Below are 19,921 nucleotides of genomic sequence, written 5' to 3'. Positions count from 1 at the left end.
CCTAGAAATCTATGATTTATTTTATATTTTTCTTACTAAATTTCACTTTTGTTTCCCACCTGCACAAACTATAAAAATGAGACAGCCCCAATTCCTTTCATATTTTCTTCTATTCCTAGTCAGTCTTTCAACCCCTGAATTTTCATAATTTTACATCTTCCAGATGATTAGACAAGGGGGCAGGGAGTAACTCCTTCAGCCTGCACTGGGAAAACAAGTGCTCAGAGCACAATCCCCAGTGTTTTCAGAAAGCAAATTCCTCAGTGACAAAATCAAGAAGAACTTGTTCCATTTTTTATTTAGATATTTTCTTTATTTACATTTCCAATGTTATTCCCTTTCCTGGTTTCACCTCTAAAAACTCCCTCCACCTATCCCTTCCCCCTCCCGCTGCTCACCAACCCACCAACTCCTGCTTCCTGGCCCTGGCATTCCCCTATACTAGGGCATTGAACCTTCACAGCCACCCATTAGACGGAGCACAGAGTCCCCAGTGAAGGAGCTAGAAAAAGTACCCGAGGAGCTAAAGGGGTTTGAAGCCCCATAGGTGGCACAACAATATGAACTAACCAGTACCCCCGCCCAGAGCTCCCAGGGACTAAACCACCAACCAAAGTGTACACATGGTGGGATTCATGGCTCTAGCTGCATATGTAGCAGAGGATGGCCTAGTCGGTCATCTATAGGAGGCCCTTGGTCCTGTGAAGAACATGTTCCTAATCCAACATTAAGTCTCAATTTACAAGAATATCTGACCAAATCCAAATGGAAAAGCTGAATAGCATGACTTTAAGATACCTGAAGAGCATAGTCAAAATAAGGGATCTTAACTTAGTCTTTCAAACTTGGCATGTAGCTATTGTCATACTCTCAATCATACGCAGCTGAAAACACTGGGTAAGAATCACCTTTTCAAGTTAGCTGTGAATATTTCACACAAGAACTCCACAGGCACATTTTTATGAGGACTACAGCAATATAGAAAACTAAGCAGCAATTTTAAACACATAAATATTTATCAAGGTCAGAAATTTGCTGCATATTTGAAAGCATGTGTGATAATGGGGTATATGTTGGACATTTTACGCTGTATGTAAAGATGGAACTGAGATTATTTTCTCTTTTTCTTTTTACTATTAGATATTTTCATTATTTACATTTCAAATTTTTCCCCTTTCCTCATTTCCCCTCCAAAACCCGCTCTATCCTATACCCTCTCCCCTGCTCACTAACCCACCCACTCCCGCTTCCCTGTCCTGGCATTCCCCTACACTGGTGCATCGAGCCTTCACAAGGCCAACGGCCTCTCCTCCCATTGATGTCCCACAAGGCCATCCTCTGCTACCTCTGTGGCTGGAGCCTTGAGTCCCTCCATGTGCACTCTTTGGTTGGTGGTTTAGTCCCTGGGAGCTCTGGAGGTACTGGTTGGTTCATATTTTTGTTCCTCCTATGGAGCTGCAAACCCCTTCAGCTCCTTGGGTCCTTTCTCTATCCCGGTCAAGTTAAAGGAACTGAGCCTGCAAATAAGTGGGCCCATGTAGCCCCTACTCCAAAGTCAACAGAGAAATGAATGCTCATAAGAAAACATGATCATGTGGCATCTCACATTGAGAACACTGCTTAAAGCAACAATGGAAAAAATATCCCCCTTTCTTGTCTTTCAGAATTAAAATTGTCCAAAGAAGAGGAGAATAAAGACTCAATCCCAAAGCCTTGCCAGTTACTGTCTTGGTTTAAAGATCATATTTGTCCAATATAATCAATGCAAACATTGTGTCTTCTCCTTTGAGCCCCAACTAACATATTTCATTCCCTCAGTTTCAAATTTCTTCTCAAAAGCTTACATCAAAGAAATATATTCTTAGCCTAATTAATATAACATAATTAACTTGAGCTAAGCAGTTCAATAGCCCAAGGCACTAGTCATCCAAGACATTCTCTGAAAAATAAGTCAGATCTAGAAATAGAAAATATATATTTTGTTAATTAAGTTAATTTTAAAGTATAAATGAAAATATCTTGGACTTATGATTTCTCACAAAAAACTAAGTTTTCTAATATGAAAATGATAAAAATATTACATTGTCTTGATGATAAATGTTTGCCAGTAGATGTTATATCAATAAATTCTCATTTGATGCAATGGACTTATTTGGGGAATGTTGCTATTTTATAGATGATGAAATGTTTTCTTAAATATGTTGTAGCTGGATTGGATGCTTTCCGAACATTTCTAAAATCAGAATATAGTGAAGAAAATGTTGAGTTCTGGCTTGCCTGTGAAGACTTCAAGAAAACAGAATGTAGAGAAAAGATTGCTACCAAAGCTAAGACGATTTACTCCGAATTCATCGTAGCTGATGCACCAAAAGAGGTTAGTGAAATATCTCAGAATAATGAAGTTGCATCACTCAAAAGCTCTTCACATTTAGAAATGGAGTTAACTCCATCTAAAGGGGCCTAGCAAACACAGAAGTGGATGCTCACAGTAAGCTATTGAATGGATCACAGGGCCCCCAATGGAGGAGCTAGAGAAAGCACCCAAGGAACTAAAGGGAACTGCAACCCTATAGGTGGAACAACAATATGAACTAACCAGTATCCCGGAGCTCTTGACTCTAGCTGCATATGTATCAAAAGATGGCCTAGTCGGCCATCACTGGAAAGAGAGGCCCATTGGACTTGGAAACTTTATATGCCCCAGTACAGGGGAATGCCAGGGCCAAAAAGGGGGAGTGGATGGGTAGGGGAGTGGGGGTAGGTGGGTATGGGGGACTTTTGGTATAGCATTGGAAATGTAAATGAGGAAAATACCTAATTAAAAAAAGAGAGTAACCTAATCATTTCTTCTTTATAGATTAAAAATTATCAGTAGACTCCAATATATAAATATATTTAATGCCAGCATTTTTAAAGAAAATAATACATGTGAAAGAAAACAATCTTACCACTGGAATATCACCAGTTTTCATTTTTAATTTCTGAGAAGTTTCCATTATAGAATGTAATATGTTCCAAAAGGGAGCATGAAACTTTTGTTTAAAAATGAGCCAGATATCTTTAGGAAGTGAGTAAGTCCCTTGTATGCAACTTAAAAATCAGCAAAATACAACACATCTCAAGGAGGAATGTAAGAGTAGCTTATTCGTGTGATGTCATTATCATCTCAGAGAATTACTATTGAATAAATTCACCATTTCTAGCTTTTTTGAACTCTGGCTAGCTGGTTCAATTCCTGTTCTGGTTCAAAGTTCTCTGTGAACTGACAAATTCGGTCTGGCTCTCTTCAGCTTCTCACTGAATTGTTCTGCTTGGCCTTATACTAACTCTGGCAACTTGTTCTAATCTCCTGGCTCCTTCTTATTCTCTGGCTTCAACTGTCTCTGCTGACCTGCACAGAACTGCTTGAAATCACAAATACATTCAACTCTAAGACATTGCACTCACTGAACTATCAAATGACTGAATTGAACTGCTCCAAACTGTACTAATTGAACTCACCTGACTGAGCAGAACTGATTCAATTCTCTCTTGCTTCACTGTTCTTAAGTAGTAGACTTTCTTGTCTGTCCTCAAGAGAGCTGTGTGTATCCTACCTCTGACTCATTTTTGTCAATCCCTGATTCATCATTTTGTCTGCCCCTCAATTACACATTACTTTCAAACATGGCTGCTTCCTTCTATAACCTAAGTTTACAGCTACACTGTTTGGAGTATAATAAGAGCATCTCTTTATTCCAGCCAGAGAAGCCATGTTGCTGGCTTAAAAAATCCCTCTACAGGGAATTCTAGAATGATTCAGACAATATCTTTTGAAATATTGTTCATTTTTAATTTTTATTGTGTACACATATGTGTTTTGCATTCATGAATATTTATGTATAGATTCACTCAGCTGTATTGTATATTCCAGGCATGAACTTCCAGATATGTTACTATCCAACCATCTACCTTAACTTCTAAATTTTATTTATTTTTTGAGATTATAAAATAATTACATTTACAAACCTTTCCCTTTACTCATTCTAAAACCTCCCATATACCCCTCCCTGTTCTCCTTCAAATTTGTGTCTTCCATTTTTCATCCACGCCAAAATGGACACAGACCTTACCACTACATGAAGAATTGGAAGTAATCAAAAATGCAGAAAGGAGAGAAGGTCTTTCCCAGGAAAGAGCACGTGAATTGATTGTCTACCTTAATTTTTGAGACAAGGTTTCTCATTGCAACTTGAGTTTACTGTTTTGGCTAAACTGTCTGTCAAACTAGCTACCAGAATGCATCTATCTCTAACCCGTCAGCATGAGGGTTACAATCATGCCCAACACTATTTGTGGGCTGGAAACTCAAACTCAGACCATCATACTTGGGTAAGAATGTTTTTCACTGAGCCCTTTAATGATATTTCTGATATAGAAAGTTTCATTAGTGTTTGGTTTAATTTTCAGTACAAGGATTGGATACCAAATAGTATAGTATTAATTGTTAATGGTATTTAAGCCGTTTACATGTTAAAGTTGATGAAGATACCTTGAAATATGTAACACAAAGTCAAAACTTTTAATAAATAAGTAGTGGGAAAATAGGAAGATCTATTAACCCAGTAATATCAAAAATTAGCTCATAGTACCAATGACCCTTCCTACAAATGTAAGGAAATCGTATGTGTCACTAATAGTTAGTATATTTTCTGATCCAACATTAGGATTTGTGCTGAGAGTAAAGTGTCAGTTCTTATAGGTATTGAGTAAGTTAAATAGAATGCAAATACATTGATTAAGAATCTAGGACACAAAGTTATAGCAAGTTCAACTTTTAGATGGACATTAATTACTGCAGTTGTTACTAGTTTGCTATAACACTAACAGACCCAAGAACTATTCAAGTGTGGCTTGGAATTCACAGGGGGTAGAAAAGAACTTCAACTCATGTGGAGATGCTTCAACATTCATTTCCAAGTCACCACCTAAAAATCAATAAATAATTCTGGAAAATTGAAAATGTAGTATTATGGTTTGTCAAGTTGATTAATGTGCCATTTCCTAAAAGATTGAAAGCAACCCTGAAAAATGTATTTCATTGTGATCCTCATTTCAAAGCCAGTGGTTTTTTCTTCCTTACAAATATAATTAGCAGTGGCTACTTTAATATAACAGTAAACATCACGAAAAAGATGATAAAAATATAATTTTAAAACTACAGCTGAGAGGCTAAAGAGATTGTTCAGTGGTAAAGAGCACTCAATGGTCTTACAGAGGATCAGGGTTTAATTCCCAGCATCCACAGAACAGAACACAGTCTGATGTCCTCCTCGACATCCAAGGATTACAGGCAAATATGTGGTACATAGTCACATATACTGGCAAAACATCAATACACATGAATAAAATAAAAATTGAAAATGTAAAATAATGCAGCTAAAGTCAAGATTATAAATAACAATTTTGACAAACACTTGCTTATTCCCCAACTTTTCCTTCTGAAATAAACATCCTCAGTAAAAATTTACCTACACAATGCAATTGTTGTTTCCATAAATAAAACGTTTATAGGTTTTAATATTTTACACATCTAATTAACTAAATAAAATACAAATAAATTTATGAAACCTTTTCAAGTAATGGTTATACTGCTACAAAATGACTCTGAAGTATGCATTTAAACATGACAAAATTCATTGATATCAGTGGTGTGTGTGTGTGTGTGTGTGTGTGTGTGTGTGTGTGTGTGTATAACCACTCTCATTTCTATTATTTACCATTAACTCTTTCTAATGCAAAAGACTCAGGGCACTTGAATGTTTTGTTTTATTTACCAACTAATTTGTCAAATCATTATTGACTTTCAATTACATATCAAAGATATTATATACACTGCACAAATAGAAAGGGGGCATATAATAATAAAACACACTTAAAGTTAACTCTTGCCATAGCTGCAAAGAGAGATTATAACCACATAGAAAGTTATAGAATCGATTTCCAGAGTAGCTCACTGATTAAAGAGGGAGGTCTTGAAACATAATCCATGCTTTCTGAAAAGAAAATGAAGCGAGAATATTTCATATTGAAGACATACTAGAGTTTACCACTGTGGTATAAAGCATTGTGGTACTTTCAGAACTTGCAAGTATTTTAAAACTGCTAATGTCAGCCGAAGGATGGAGAATAGGTTTGAGATCATTATTTCCATTGTTGGAGATAAAGAATTGTTGTGAACCCAACAACTCTCAACGGGGCCAGGCCATGCTCCTGTGCTCCTGCTTCCACCTACATCTCTCAAGAGCTAACCTCTCTGCCCACCAACTCGCCAGCCCTGTGAGGCCACATGGCTATCTCTGGGACACCCTGACACCGCAGTTCCTCTCGCTTTCACACAACACCCCATGCACCCTGGTTAACCATATCAACACCTCATTACCTGGTAGAATCAAGACTCTTAATGTTTAATTACCCAATCAGATTTGTGTATCAATAATAACACAATTTACAAGATTCCAATGCAATAATTTCAGAGCCAAATGATAATGATAAAGCTTTAATCCCATTATTCTAACCTTTTAATAACACCACTTCAACCTCCATTCTGGTTCTCTCTCTCCTCCTGAGACCTCTCTCTCTCTGTCTCAACTCTTCGCTCTGCCTCCCTTCTCTTGTCCAGTCTCAAGTCTGCCACTGCCCTAAAGTGATTGGACAGGGGAAATCCTGCAACAAAGAAGTGATGGGAAAGATTCTAGATATATCTGGTAGGTAAATTTGAGACTACATGTTTTTCTTATAATTGGGTTAGAAGACACAATGATTTTTGTAAATAGAAAGTTAATTTCAGAGCAGTTCATAAGAGGCTATTCTCCTTTATTCTATATTCATCTCATATGAATATAACTGACTCTGATAAAAAATTAAATTATAATCAATTTCTTGGAAGAAAATCCTATACATGAAGAAAAGAGGTAGAGACATGTTTTCTAGGTGTCTATTAAGTCTTCTTTTCTTCCAAACACTCATGTCTATTTTTTTAGCTGTAAAAATGCTACTGACTTAATTTTAATTGACTGCATCTAGACTGTACTAAAATTCATTACTGACACTTGTACAAAAACTGTTCATATGGTTGTCAGAATACCAACCTAACAGGTAGAGACTACATATAAAACCTGGCCTTTCAGGTTCTATGACAGATGTAATTATTGCAGCATTTTACACACTCTCTTTCATCTTGTCATCTTCCCTCTGCTTCCCCCTTTAACCACAAGATCCTCTGACATAGCACTTTTCCTAATGCTTGGATATATCTCAAGTTCAAATATAGTGCCAAATTTTTGCTGTGGAGCCTTTCACCTCTGAGATTCACTTTCCTCATCTAAAACAGGGAAATAACCTATGTACATAAAGCGGATAGAACAGTGATCAATGAAATATTCTGAGTAGAAATTATCCCATCTTTGATATTCTAAAATATTTAATTGTACTTTTATATAAGCATTTCCTTATGTGAGCTATTAATGTTTAAAGTATTAAAAATCTCACTTGTAGATTTCCGTAAAGATAAAGACTAATTTTTAAGGCTTTAATAGAGGGAAGTGTAAATATACACTGTAAAAAATGTGATAAAAAACCATCTGCCATTCAAAGGAGAAATTCGTTGAGGAAATCCCACCACAATGGGCTAAGCAAAATAAGTTTCATGAAGCAAATTGTATGACCCGGTTATTTTGTTGAGTAGATGACGAGACATTTTGAACATTTTAGACAACTTTTTTTTTTCATGTTTCACTGATTTATGTGAAAAGCATTTGGGAGTAGGAAAGAAAGAACAACATAGGTTGGCCTGGCCACCCAGTTCTCACAGAGATTAGACCACCAACTAAGGAGTATACTTGGAGGGATCTATGGCTCCAGATACATATGTAGCAGAGGATGGCCTTGCCCAACAGCAATAGGAGGAGAGGTGCTTGGTCCCAGGGATACTTGATGCCCCAGAGTAGGGGGATGCTGGATAGGTGGGGTGGTAGAGTATGAATGGGTGGGGTAACACTCTCATATATGCAAAAAGGAAATGGGAGAACAGACATGTGATGGTGGATGGTGGAAGGGTAACCTAGAAGTAGGATATCATGGGATGGGGGATTGGTAGAGGGAATAACCAGAAAATGGGATATCATTTGAGATGTAAACGAATAGAATGATTAATAATAATAAAAGAAAAAATGTTAAATAGAAAATGTAATTCTCAATATTGGTTGTACTTAGTCATAATTCAGTTTGGAACATTATTACACATTTAGTTAGTGTGAGGCCAAAATATTAACTGGCTCTGAAAAACTGTTTATCCTATAAAATAAATTATAATACTATCTTAATTTTTCACCAATGGTCTTATATGTCATTAATAAGGAAATTATTAGGAGATGGATATTTAACTCTGCAGTAAGTAGTACTTGCAGCAGATCTGAGTTTGTATCCCAGCACCGATATGTTAGCTTGAAACTATCTTTTGTTACCCTAGTTCCAGGGAATCCAACCTCTCTTCTGACCTCCACAGACACCAAGCTTCATATGGTTCACATACACATATGAAGACAAAACACTCACACACCTAAAATAAAACAAATAAATCTTGTAAAAAAATGACAGTAGTATCAAGTTTATGGTTATACTCACTAGTACTAGTAGCCGGAAGATCCTTTCCATTCTGTAAGATTAGAAAGCTGTGCAATCAAACCAAAATATTTATAAATTATATAAATCCAGAGGTACAATCTTATGTCACAGTGAATAATGAGCGTGCACAAGGCCCTGAGTTCAATTGATAGATATTGGACTAATTAAACTAATAAAAACAAATATTACCAACCAAGCAACATTTTCTTATTTTATTCTTATATTTTATCTTACTTTTTAAAAATGTTCAAAGCAATTTCATATATGGCTATTATGATTACATAATATTCACCATCTTTCTTCTTTTCAACTCCTCCCATACCCACATACTCCCTCTTAAAACCCTAAGTTGTTCTTTAATCATTATTTATATATATATACATTTATACACATCCTACTGTATACCTTTAGTGCTGCTCATATTTACATGTATTTAAAGCTGAACACTTGAGCTTGAATGAACTTGCAAGGTCTTATGCCCAAAGAAAACTGATTCATTCTCAACTTCTGCATCTAAGGGTGGTTCTTTGTGAAATTTCCCCCATCCCTGTTGACATGTCAACCATTGTTATTGGATGCAACTTCTCCTTATATTGGTGCAAGAGATTCCTTGTATTCTGTCACTTACAACTGTCTGCTGTCCCAGTATTTCCTGAGCCTTAGATAGAGGCAGTGCATTATAGTGCACCAGTAATGAATAAGCACACCACAGTTATTTAATTTCTAGTTTTTCCACTTGTATGTCTCATCAATTACAAAAAGAGTTCCTTTAATGAAGGGTACAAACAGCATTTACCTGTGAGAATAAGGATATATAAAAAGAATGAGGTGTTTAATAATTGGTTTTCTCCATTTTTTAATTAGAAAAATGGCTTAAAATACAATATTAAGTATAAGATAGATGAAACTGCATTGTATCTGGACAGACATGATGACTCCAGCATAGGGTATTAAATTATACTTTATTTCAAATAACTTAGTTTGAAATTGAACTGAGTAAAGAAACAGGTATGTGACATGCTGATAGAGCAGAGCCTTTGAAAATGAGTGTGCAGATATTCGTTTTTCTGGAATAATACTTTGTATTTTCCATCCTACATTCATTAATAGATATCATTTTATTGTCGATTCTCCAATGTGTTGAAGTCACCTTGAGAATTACTTTTTTATTTACCAGCTATTGATAGCTAACAAATTACTCCCAAATCTAGTCATCTCCAAATATATTCTTTTTGTTCATTTCTTAGTTGCCTTCCATTTTATTTATTCTTTGACAGTTGTGTGCATGCTACACACTGTGTTGGTACATCTAAGAAAAGAGATGATATCACTTCTTCAGTAAATCAGCTTCCCAACTTTTTTGGAAGCCTTGGAATTTAAAGAATTACAGTAGATTTCACAATCATTCTAAAATAAAAATAGAATAAAATAAGATACAAGGATATAATATAATGGGAAAATCTGAGTTTGGAGATTAGAAAAATGTGTATCAGAAAGACAAATTAGTAAACCTTGACCAGGATTTGAGAATATATGTAAAGGACAGAAGAATGAGAAGGAAAGAGTCAAAGAAAGGACTATCCAAACCCAGAGCAATTTACCTTAGTAGTGATAGCAGCTAGCAGCTGTTTGGCAGGGTGTATAAAACCCCTTCCATATCACCTTGAATTCTGCACTACCATTTCATCTATCTTCAGTTAAAGGGATCTCTTTTAAAAATGAGTATCAGAGATGACAGATGAAGACAAACAGATAATAAAGAGAAAGAGAGAGAGAGAGAACAAGAACTAAAGTAGTTGTCAAGTGATTTTACGTGGACTGTCTTATTTTATCAGGACATGTATTCACTGCCTCAGAGAAATGTTACGAGCATCTACTGTGCAGGAGAAAATGATCTGAACTTTAGGGATGCACGCAAATAACAAACAAACAAAGAAATCATTAAAAAATAATAATAATAAGCCTCCCAGCTACCAGGATTGGTGAAGAAAGAGGTCTTCAGCTCATGCTTCTAGCTTTCAATTTCTTTCTTCTCAATCTACGACTCATTTTTAAGTGTTTATGACATAGCCTGGGAACCTTGCTATTTATCGTAAAGGCATAAAACACATAAACAGTCACATAAAATCCATTTTCATTTCGATGAAATATTTAATTTTCCTTCTCATATTTTCTCTAATTTCTATAACATCTTAGACTTTGAAGTCCAAATTCAAATGTGGTCTTAGGAGGCAAAGGGTGACATGAATGTTTCTTCCAATTGTATATTTGTTCAGAAAAACAACTTACATTTTTTTTTCAGATTAAAAACACAAACCTCATGTATTCTTTAAGCTGTCTCGTGTTTTTTAAATCAGGGCAACCAGGTTTGTGCTGGTAAGAGCACGCCGTCTGACATTTTCCCAGTGTCACTAACAATAAGATAACATCCCAAGCATGTATACTTAGAAATCTGTGTGCATCGTGATTTTATGTGTGTCAGCTCTTTTTCCCACAGAAGCTGCAGAGGCATCTGGTTCTTATTCAATTCCATCTTTGCTTTGACTACTTGTCTAATTAACGAAGGTGCTTTTTAATTCTATTCCCTTTCTTTCTCTTGCCTGATTTAATGTGTTAACAATGCTTCCCAACTTGTGTCATCTATTTCTGTCACCAAAACCACTGATAACAACAAGTAGATACAGTCTTGAGTAGTCATGTATTCCTTGTAGATGCTGCAAAAGCTATGTTCTCTTTAATCACAAACCTTGAGAATATATTTCAGGATTTTCATTTGCCTTTAATGATGCCAAAAATGAAGTAATACAAGAGGTACTAGTGGTGATTAAATGGAATTAAGTAACCAAAAACATGATTACAGATGACTTTGATTTAAATAGTAATTTTTATACATTGTTGTGAATGACATCTCAGATGCTAAATGCTCAGTTTTGGCAAAGCATTTTACTCATGCATGCTTACATCTTTGCTCAATGAGAATCTCCTGCTACTCTATGCATTCTAAATGAGGATAGACCACCTATATTTAATTTGGGAGCAAAACTGAAAATTTTCCACTCAAATTATATATATATATATATTAGAGTTTAAGATTAAAAGAGAGACCCAACAGGTGATCTTTAAGATATATTCTTCCTGTGAAAATAATTTGTTGAAAGGTGAAAGAATTTAAAACTGTGGGTGTACAAAAAAGAAATTTGACTTTCATAATTTTTAGCTAACCAAAATCATGAGTATTAAAATATTCTGGATCTTAAAATAGAAATGTTTTAAATAACTACAACATCTATAGTGCCATTTTCTCAATGCAACAAATTGTTCATTCTCCATGTCAACCTTGCAAAGGCCTTTTCAAAAACCAACAGGATTTTAAAAACCTCAAAATGGTTGTGATAACATCACAACTCTCATTTCAAAGAATAACAGTCTTATGTCCTGCTTTCTTAGACTGACATCAGTCTGTTATATAAGATAACCTTTTAAAATATATACAAATAAAATACTATTTCTGAAATCAAAGACTATACAAACAAAAGCAAATGTCCATTTATAGTAATATAAATTGTTATATAGTTACTCTCATATAAACAATTTTATATTGTCAATATGTAATATATAATTGGTGTGTGTGTGTGTGTGTGTGTGTGTGTGTGTGTGTGTGTGAAAACTGAAAGCTAAGTGTTATTTCCCATTCAAAGCTTTCATCTGCTAATATCCTTTAAATCTCTTAATGGTATTTCTGGTTTGCCATTGTTTTGACTAGATGTTGTAAGCCATCTCTTCATCTTCCCTTTTTAAAGAGTCCATATCTAATCAGCATTTTCTATCATTCTTTAGAATATTCCTCAAGGCCAGCCATTCTTAAGACATGCCCTCAGGTCACAAGGATTAGATAATAAGTCTTCCTTTCTCTACCTACTAAATGTGTTTGGAAAATACATGCGCTGTCCCTGCAGCATCACTCTCTAACTACCATCTATTGCCCACCTGTCTGATAAGGTTTCTAGATTGCCGTCCTCATTCAGACCTGGCTAGTAAGCTCACCCAGAATCAGTGATTATTTAAACACGTGTTCACTTTATTACCTTACTTAAAATTCTCCTCCTTTCTCTGATGATATATAAAAAAAGTGTTATAGTGCTACAGGGCTTATGACCTACTTAAATTGCTTAGCTATTGCCTTTATTCCTTTGAAGCCCAACAGGCTTCTTTCAATGAGTCCTCCTACAGACATGCCCCGGATTTCATACACATGATAATAATGCAAAGCCCAGTTTCAAATTTCACTTCCTTGGGAGAGACCTGTTTCTAGAAAGCATATTTGTTTTTTTCTTTTCGATTGCTTTCTCAAAATCTGTCCTCCTAGTCACATCTTGATTTTCTTGGTATCCTCAGATTCTAACACTGTTGTATACAACTGTTCATTAAATACCCTAAATAAATTGAACTCAGGAAATAGTTTATATTTTTAAATATATGATACACTTTCCTAAACAATAAGGTAAATAGCTGTAATCACCTTACAGGTATATGTAACAGCATAAAAGATCCACATAAACAATTAGCACACTACTACTAATATTCCACTTGAATTTTTTTCATATTTAAAGTCATCTTTATTTAATCTTGCAAATTACTTTAGAATTGAATCCATTATTCAAAAATTTTTATCATTGGAAAAGACATAGGTGATAAGGAAAATAAAACTAGAAAGAAAAGAGAGAATAAAGTACTGGAAATAAATATACATTCTGCTGATATTTTTGAGATATGTAGAGAATGAATGATTAGGAAAACCTTGGAAAGATAGTAAATAAAAGACAGGTTAATTCCATCCCCTGAATTGTTGAATACTTTTCTCATAACAAATCTCCTTCCTCAGTAATCAAAACTAAACACTTAACATTAACTAAAGCTTTTGTACCCAAATCTGTTTAAGCATAAACCCAATTTCTTAAAACTTCTACACCAACATTATACACAATAACAAGAAAATAACAGAAACACCCTTTCTGTGACACAGGAAGGTTTTAGGAGGAATACTCATTGTAAAATCAAGCGTATGGAGAAAAAATGCTACAGGGATACACAGGCAGGAGAAGTTTAGGTGGGAAAACAATTTGAAAGATATTTATGTGAGACTCATTTTGGAACAGAAAATGCAGTAGTGTGTTTTGGGATATTACCAGGTGTTTGCAGGATACTTGATCACATTGTGAACTCTAGGATTATGAGATTTACTGGGGAAAACAAAACAAAACAAAACAAAACCAAAAACCAGTTTCTAATTGTGGCATGGCTTATCAGTTAGCACACATATGTATGACAAATAATGAAGGTAAAGTTAGTTTGTAGAAGGACTCACCCATGTTTGAGAGTGAGGTTTAATTGAGTAGCAGACAAACTGATGGATCAGAGAAAGATTTGACAGACTAGAATATGCCCAACTCTCATGAGAAGAAAGAGGAAAGGGAAGCTACTTGAGGGTCAGTGCAGAGGGAAAGAGGAGGCACTTTTACAGGGAGAGTTTTACAGAGACAAAAAATAAGCAAGACACATGTGAAGACAGAATAAAAAAGAGAATGAGAATGAGCCAGAAGATCAGAACAGATTGCTAAAGTTAGAGACCAAGCACAATTCAGTCAGAGGCCCAGAGAGAGGGCAGATTGAATCAGTCAGCTTGAAGAGCAGTTTGAGACAGAACAGTGTATTGAGTCAGCCATCCAGAGCTCACAATGAACAAGAAAGGGTGAACTTATTCAGTAATAAGTATCAGAGTCTGAAAATATTCTAGGGCTAGGTAAGACTGTACCCCGGAGCTCTTGACTCTAGCTGCATATGTATCAAAAGATGGCCTAGTCAGCCATCACTGAAAAGAGAGGCCCATTGGACACGCAAACTTTATATACCCCAGTACAGGGGAACACCAGGGCCAAAAAGGGGGAGTGGGTGGGTAGGGGAGTGGGGGTAGGTGGGTATGGGGGACTTTTGGTATAGCATTGGAAATGTAAATGAGCTAAATACCTAATAAAAAATGGAAAAAAAAAAGACTATCGAAGCTTCCAGGACTAGGCATAAGTTATCAGACAGAGGCAGTAAGCATTTGAGATGACAATTACATCAGACAAGTAAAAGTTACTATTACAAGCAGGGACAATCAAAATATTGAAAACAGAGAGTGACAGAAACAGATGTAATGGTGGGATGTTTCACATACATATCACAGAAAATTAATGGAATTCCAGATAAATATTCATATAATAAACAGTTAATAAACAGTTAAGAAATTGGTAATGCCATCCACGAGGTTGAAAGGAAAAGATGTTATAAGAAATAACGTAGAGGAAGGGAATAGTTTATGTAGTAAAACCTAAACTGTAGGCACAAGACCAAAACTAAAAAGAATTGCTGTAAAACTCTAGGATCAAAGGCACAATTTACTCTCTCTGTCTCTCTCTCTGTCTCTCTCTGTCTCTCTCTGTCTCTCTGTCTCTCTGTCTCTCTCTGTCTCTCTCTCTGTCTCTCTCTGTTTCTCTCTCTGTCTCTCTCTGTGTCTCTCTGTCTCTCTCTCTCTGTCTCTCTCTGTCTCTGTCTCTCTCTGTCTCTCTCTCTCTCTCATACACACACACACACACACACACACACACACACACACACACACACACTACATACTAGATAATTATTAGAAAAGAAAAAGTTATCTGGAATAACTCTTCTATGTCAAGCTTGAACAAGTAAAGAAAGTAATGACATTTATATAAACATGTGGGTGTGATGTTTTTGTCACGGGCATTAAGCAGAATTGCCAAGACACGTCTTCATAAAACTACTGATTATCTCCTGCTCATCACTGAGATATCAAGAGCTGAGGGTGGCAGTTCCTTGGAAAGGAAACAAGCAAGTCACAAATGTTTTTGATAGAAATATTAGTTAGCATTAATGCATTTAAATGGAATTCTTTTAAAATTTTAGAATGATTTTGAATAAATATCCCACCATTTCTTCATTTGAATTTTTACAATATGTAGTCATTGGGTCTTTAGCCTTGTGAGGAATGCAAAAAGTGTAACTGTCTGACAGATTTTCTGTGACAGAAAACCTTTTGTGAAGTCATCATTTTTTAATCTATTCATAATTCCACAAAGAAAATGTGACTTGAATTTAACCTTAAACTCAAAAAGTCTTGTGAAAGACTTAGATGAGAAAAAAAATGATTAGGCTAAGCAGGATAAATGAAAAAATGTCAGAAGCAGCAAAATGTAAAGAATATGCTGGGAATTGTATAGTTTTGTGGGGATACAAAGTGTACATAGAGGCAGAGGGGATACATCTCAGTGATAGTGCTAGTGGCTCAAGAGTAGACACAGAACAGAAGAATCAAGTAACTCAGGACTACATAGCAAGGGTCATGAATGCCTAAATCAAGCGTGACTATGATCATGAGGATGATGACTGTGGAGGTGATGATAATGATGTGATAACAGTATACATGACTATACAATAGGCATCAAAGAATGTTATTGTCAGTCAAACCTCTTCTGTAGAATGTCATAATAGGATAAGTTGTTTCACACATCATTTGGAGAATATAAATCATTTGTGATGCTGTTGAAGAATTTTTACATATCTAACTAAAACAAATGGAAGCTTATATTCACATATTCCTATATTTATTTTTTAATTGGTTAGCCTAGGTGTTCACAAAACAAGACAAGTTCCTGATAGTAGTCAATGTTCTTCCATTCTACTACAAAGAAGGCTAAATTCCTTTTCGCTGAGCATAAGATATACTAGACCTGGCTGGGACTCCCCTTAACATCTTGCACTTCTTCTCTTTCATATTACACCCTAGACATCTAAGAAAGTAGCTCTTTACTACCTAAAATCTTTACTGTATTGTCTGTCAGAAATCTTTCTCCAAATTCTTAGATATCTTTTTATTGTTCAGTTTTAATTATGATTTATTTAATTTCATCAGGTATCTTTCCCCAAAATAGAGACAGCATATGGCACATAATAGACACCTCCAATAATTAGTGTATCTCCCTGTAAATGTGTCACTTTTATTTTACTTATTATTTTCTAATGAAGGGATGAGATGAGACCCAAGCTTTAGGTATGCATGGCTTGGGCTGATCCCAACGCATTTATAACTATCCCTAGGTCAAGGCCTGGAAGCTTCTAGCCTCTATATAATCTAAGCCTCTGCAGGCCCAGTCCTTGAAGGCTTCAGCTTCCAGTCTCCATCTGTTAACCTAGACCTAAAATATTTCAGCCTCCCATATTTACTGCTGAATAAATTCACCCTTTCTAGCATTTTCTGAACTCTGGCTGGTTTGTTCAACTCAACTATTTTGGCTCAACCTCCTCTCCAAGCTGACTGACTCAAGTTGGATTCTTTTGGCTTCTGGCTACATTCTTCTTCCTGGCCTCATACTAACTTTGGCAATATGTTCTAATCATTTGACTCCTTCTCATACTGTGGCTATTCTTCATTCACCAGTGTTTACCTTGTTCCCTAAGTAACCTGGATTCATAGAACTCCCCAAGGAAAATTGCCATAAACACATAACACCCACCACACAGCACATCATCTTTCTTTCTTGTTACTCTTAAGTAGCCTCTCTTCTTCTATTATTCTCATGTGAGCTGGGTGTATCCTATCTGTGACTTATTCTATCAAATCTTCCTCTTATTCATCACTTTGTCCTCATTTAAAGGTCACTTTCAAGCCTGACTGCTTTCTTCTACAAACTAACCTTGCTTTCATTGATAAAGATTAAAGGTGTATACTAAGAGCATGTTGTTATTTCTGTCAGTTCATACAGTAGCCCAGGTCATGTCTGCATTCTGGCTGGATCATATTTTTGGGTGTGATCCCTTGCCAGACCAGCAATTGCTGGATTAAAATTCTTCTACAATTCACTTTAGTGACATCCTCTGATTCAGACTAAAAATAGACTAATATCAGAAAACAGAAGCTCAGCAGTACCAAGGTCCAAGGTCACTGAGGCATCAAGTTTGAAAATAGCCATGTGATATCTTATATGAAGAAGGGACAATTGACACTAGGTTTGGGGAATGTTTACAAAAGTTTCAACATTTTATCTGGATCTTTGAGGGAGGACCAAAGGAACTGATCAAAAGAATAAAATTATAGATGGATCTGGGACCAGTGAGAGTCTGAAATCCTCATCAAAGGAAACTATATGAAACGTAATCATGCACTTTTAATGTCTTCTTCAATTTAGTTATATTTTATTATTTTTCCTTAAAATAATATTCACTAAAATATTTTATAATATTTATTCATTAGCAAACAAAACACTTTAAGGTAAGAGACCTTATTGTTCACTTTTCTGCCTTGGAAATTAAAACCACAAATTTGATCTTTTAGACACATAGCAAGTTACAACCTGAATTGAACTTAATTTCATCTCAATCTACCTATCATTTAGCTTCACTTCAATGCTGTATAAGTGATATTTGTTAGTTTTCTTTTACTAAATCCCCAAATTGTAGCACTCTATCAACTCTCACATTTTCTCCTGAGATGTTTTCATTCTGATTCATAAATTTCTATTGGTTTCTTATTTTGTGGTAAGTATTCACCTAAGTACCAGAAATGATGATAAATGATATACAGCACCTGCCTTTGGGAAGCTTATGATATTAAGATTCAAATATATTTTAGATCTCATGAATATTTTTAGTTTAACTCAGTTGCCTTGAATAAAATTTTTGCTGTTGAAATATTCTGAAATATGGGTGGAAATGATGAAGTACTGAAAAACTTGATTTATACTTCAGCAGTTCTTCAGGTGAATGAGGTATTATAACGTAATAGGTCTCTATTAGGCCTTTCTTGGTATGGTGGTGGTGTTGTAGTTGTAGTTGTTGTTTGTTGTCTCTGTGTGTGTATGTGTAATGCACCATGTGTACATTTTCACCTGCAGAAGGTATGATGGCAATGAAGAAAACATATAACTTGCTGCACTTTTGTCAAGTAGAAAGAAACAAAATAGAAGAGCAATACTTTAGGAAACCACAGGTTTACTGAGTATATGGAGAATGGTGACACACAATCTAGGATATTATGGCTATTCCTATGTAAACACATGCTTGGAATTCAGGTCAAAGTTTTAGAAAAATAAACTGGAATGAGGAAGAGGCATCTCAGATTATCATGAGTCTTTTTTGCATTTTCATTTTGCCTCGTTAAAATATTGGGATGGGTACAGGATGGCTACAACCTCTTGGAGTCAGGGAGGGGGAGAAGGAATGGGTACGGATGTGGGAGGGCGAACCGGAAGGGATAACAACTGGACTGAAAAAATAAATAAATAAATAAATAAATAAATAAATAAATAAATAAATAAATGGAAAAATAAAATAAAATAATAAAATTGCTGGCATCTAAAAATATTAAAGGCCAGCTTTAACAGTTTCCTATCAATACCAATCCTCTCAAGCTATAATAAATTTTAAAACCAAGAATGTGTTCATTGTGTCAAAAAATAAATGCATGACCTTGCTGCAATTTTCTATCCAATAACTTTGTTTAAAATTTTTTCAGCAGTTAAGTATATCTAGTATCCTGATAAAGTTTGAATCTCATGTAATGACATGCTATCTTTTCTCTACAGATTAACATTGACTTCAGTACCAGAGACCTCATCTCAAGGAATATTGCTGAACCAACTCCAAAATGCTTTGATGAGGCTCAGAAATTAATCTATAGTCTGATGGCCAAGGATTCATTCCCTCGTTTTCTAAAGTCAGAAATTTATAAGAAATTGGTAAATAGCCAACAGGTTGGAAATCATAAAAGATGGCTGCCTTTCCTGTAAAGAAGGTAAATAAAATAGTATACGAAAAGCTACCATATAAAACATACAAACTATACAATACATTTCAGGGTTTGGAAAAGTTTTACTTTATAAGAATTCATATATATATTCACACACATATATATGGCTATATTAGTTACATATTGCAAATTTAGTCATTGTATCAGGTTCTTAACAATCTTCTGGGAGAATACAGAGTAAGTTGATGAAGATAAATAAAACTTTTCCACCATAAGTGAATATTTTTATATATTATAATTTCCAGAAAATATACAAATCTTCATGCCATCGAGTTGAGGACTGCCTAGCATTATATACAACATTTAAAATACCATTTGCATTATTCAAAAACCTTAATTCTGTAAAAAGAAAATTCTTAACCAAAACAAAATTTTTCATTAGCTGGA

At 35.2% G+C, this 19,921-nt stretch overlaps 1 protein-coding gene across 2 annotated transcripts in view; it reads left to right on the top strand.

The window, feature by feature from the left end:
• Rgs21 (regulator of G-protein signalling 21) overlaps positions 1-19,514 on the top strand; it is a 47,978-nt gene extending 28,464 nt beyond the window's left edge. For both annotated transcript variants that reach the window (NR_110891.1, NM_001290269.1), the window contains 2 exons: positions 2,208-2,374; positions 19,311-19,514. Coding sequence is in view for 1 of the 2 variants with exons in the window: in NM_001290269.1 (NP_001277198.1) it covers positions 2,208-2,374; positions 19,311-19,514 (371 nt within the window). In the remaining variant the exon portion in view is untranslated. The remainder of the gene's footprint in view (positions 1-2,207; positions 2,375-19,310) is intronic.
• The last annotated feature ends 407 nt before the right edge of the window (positions 19,515-19,921 follow it).

This window comes from Mus musculus, chromosome 1 (assembly GCF_000001635.26).
Source record: "Mus musculus strain C57BL/6J chromosome 1, GRCm38.p6 C57BL/6J".
Lineage (NCBI taxonomy): Eukaryota > Metazoa > Chordata > Mammalia > Rodentia > Muridae > Mus > Mus musculus.
Note: the sequence above shows the minus strand (reverse complement) of the source record. Positions and strands in the feature narration are given on the sequence as shown.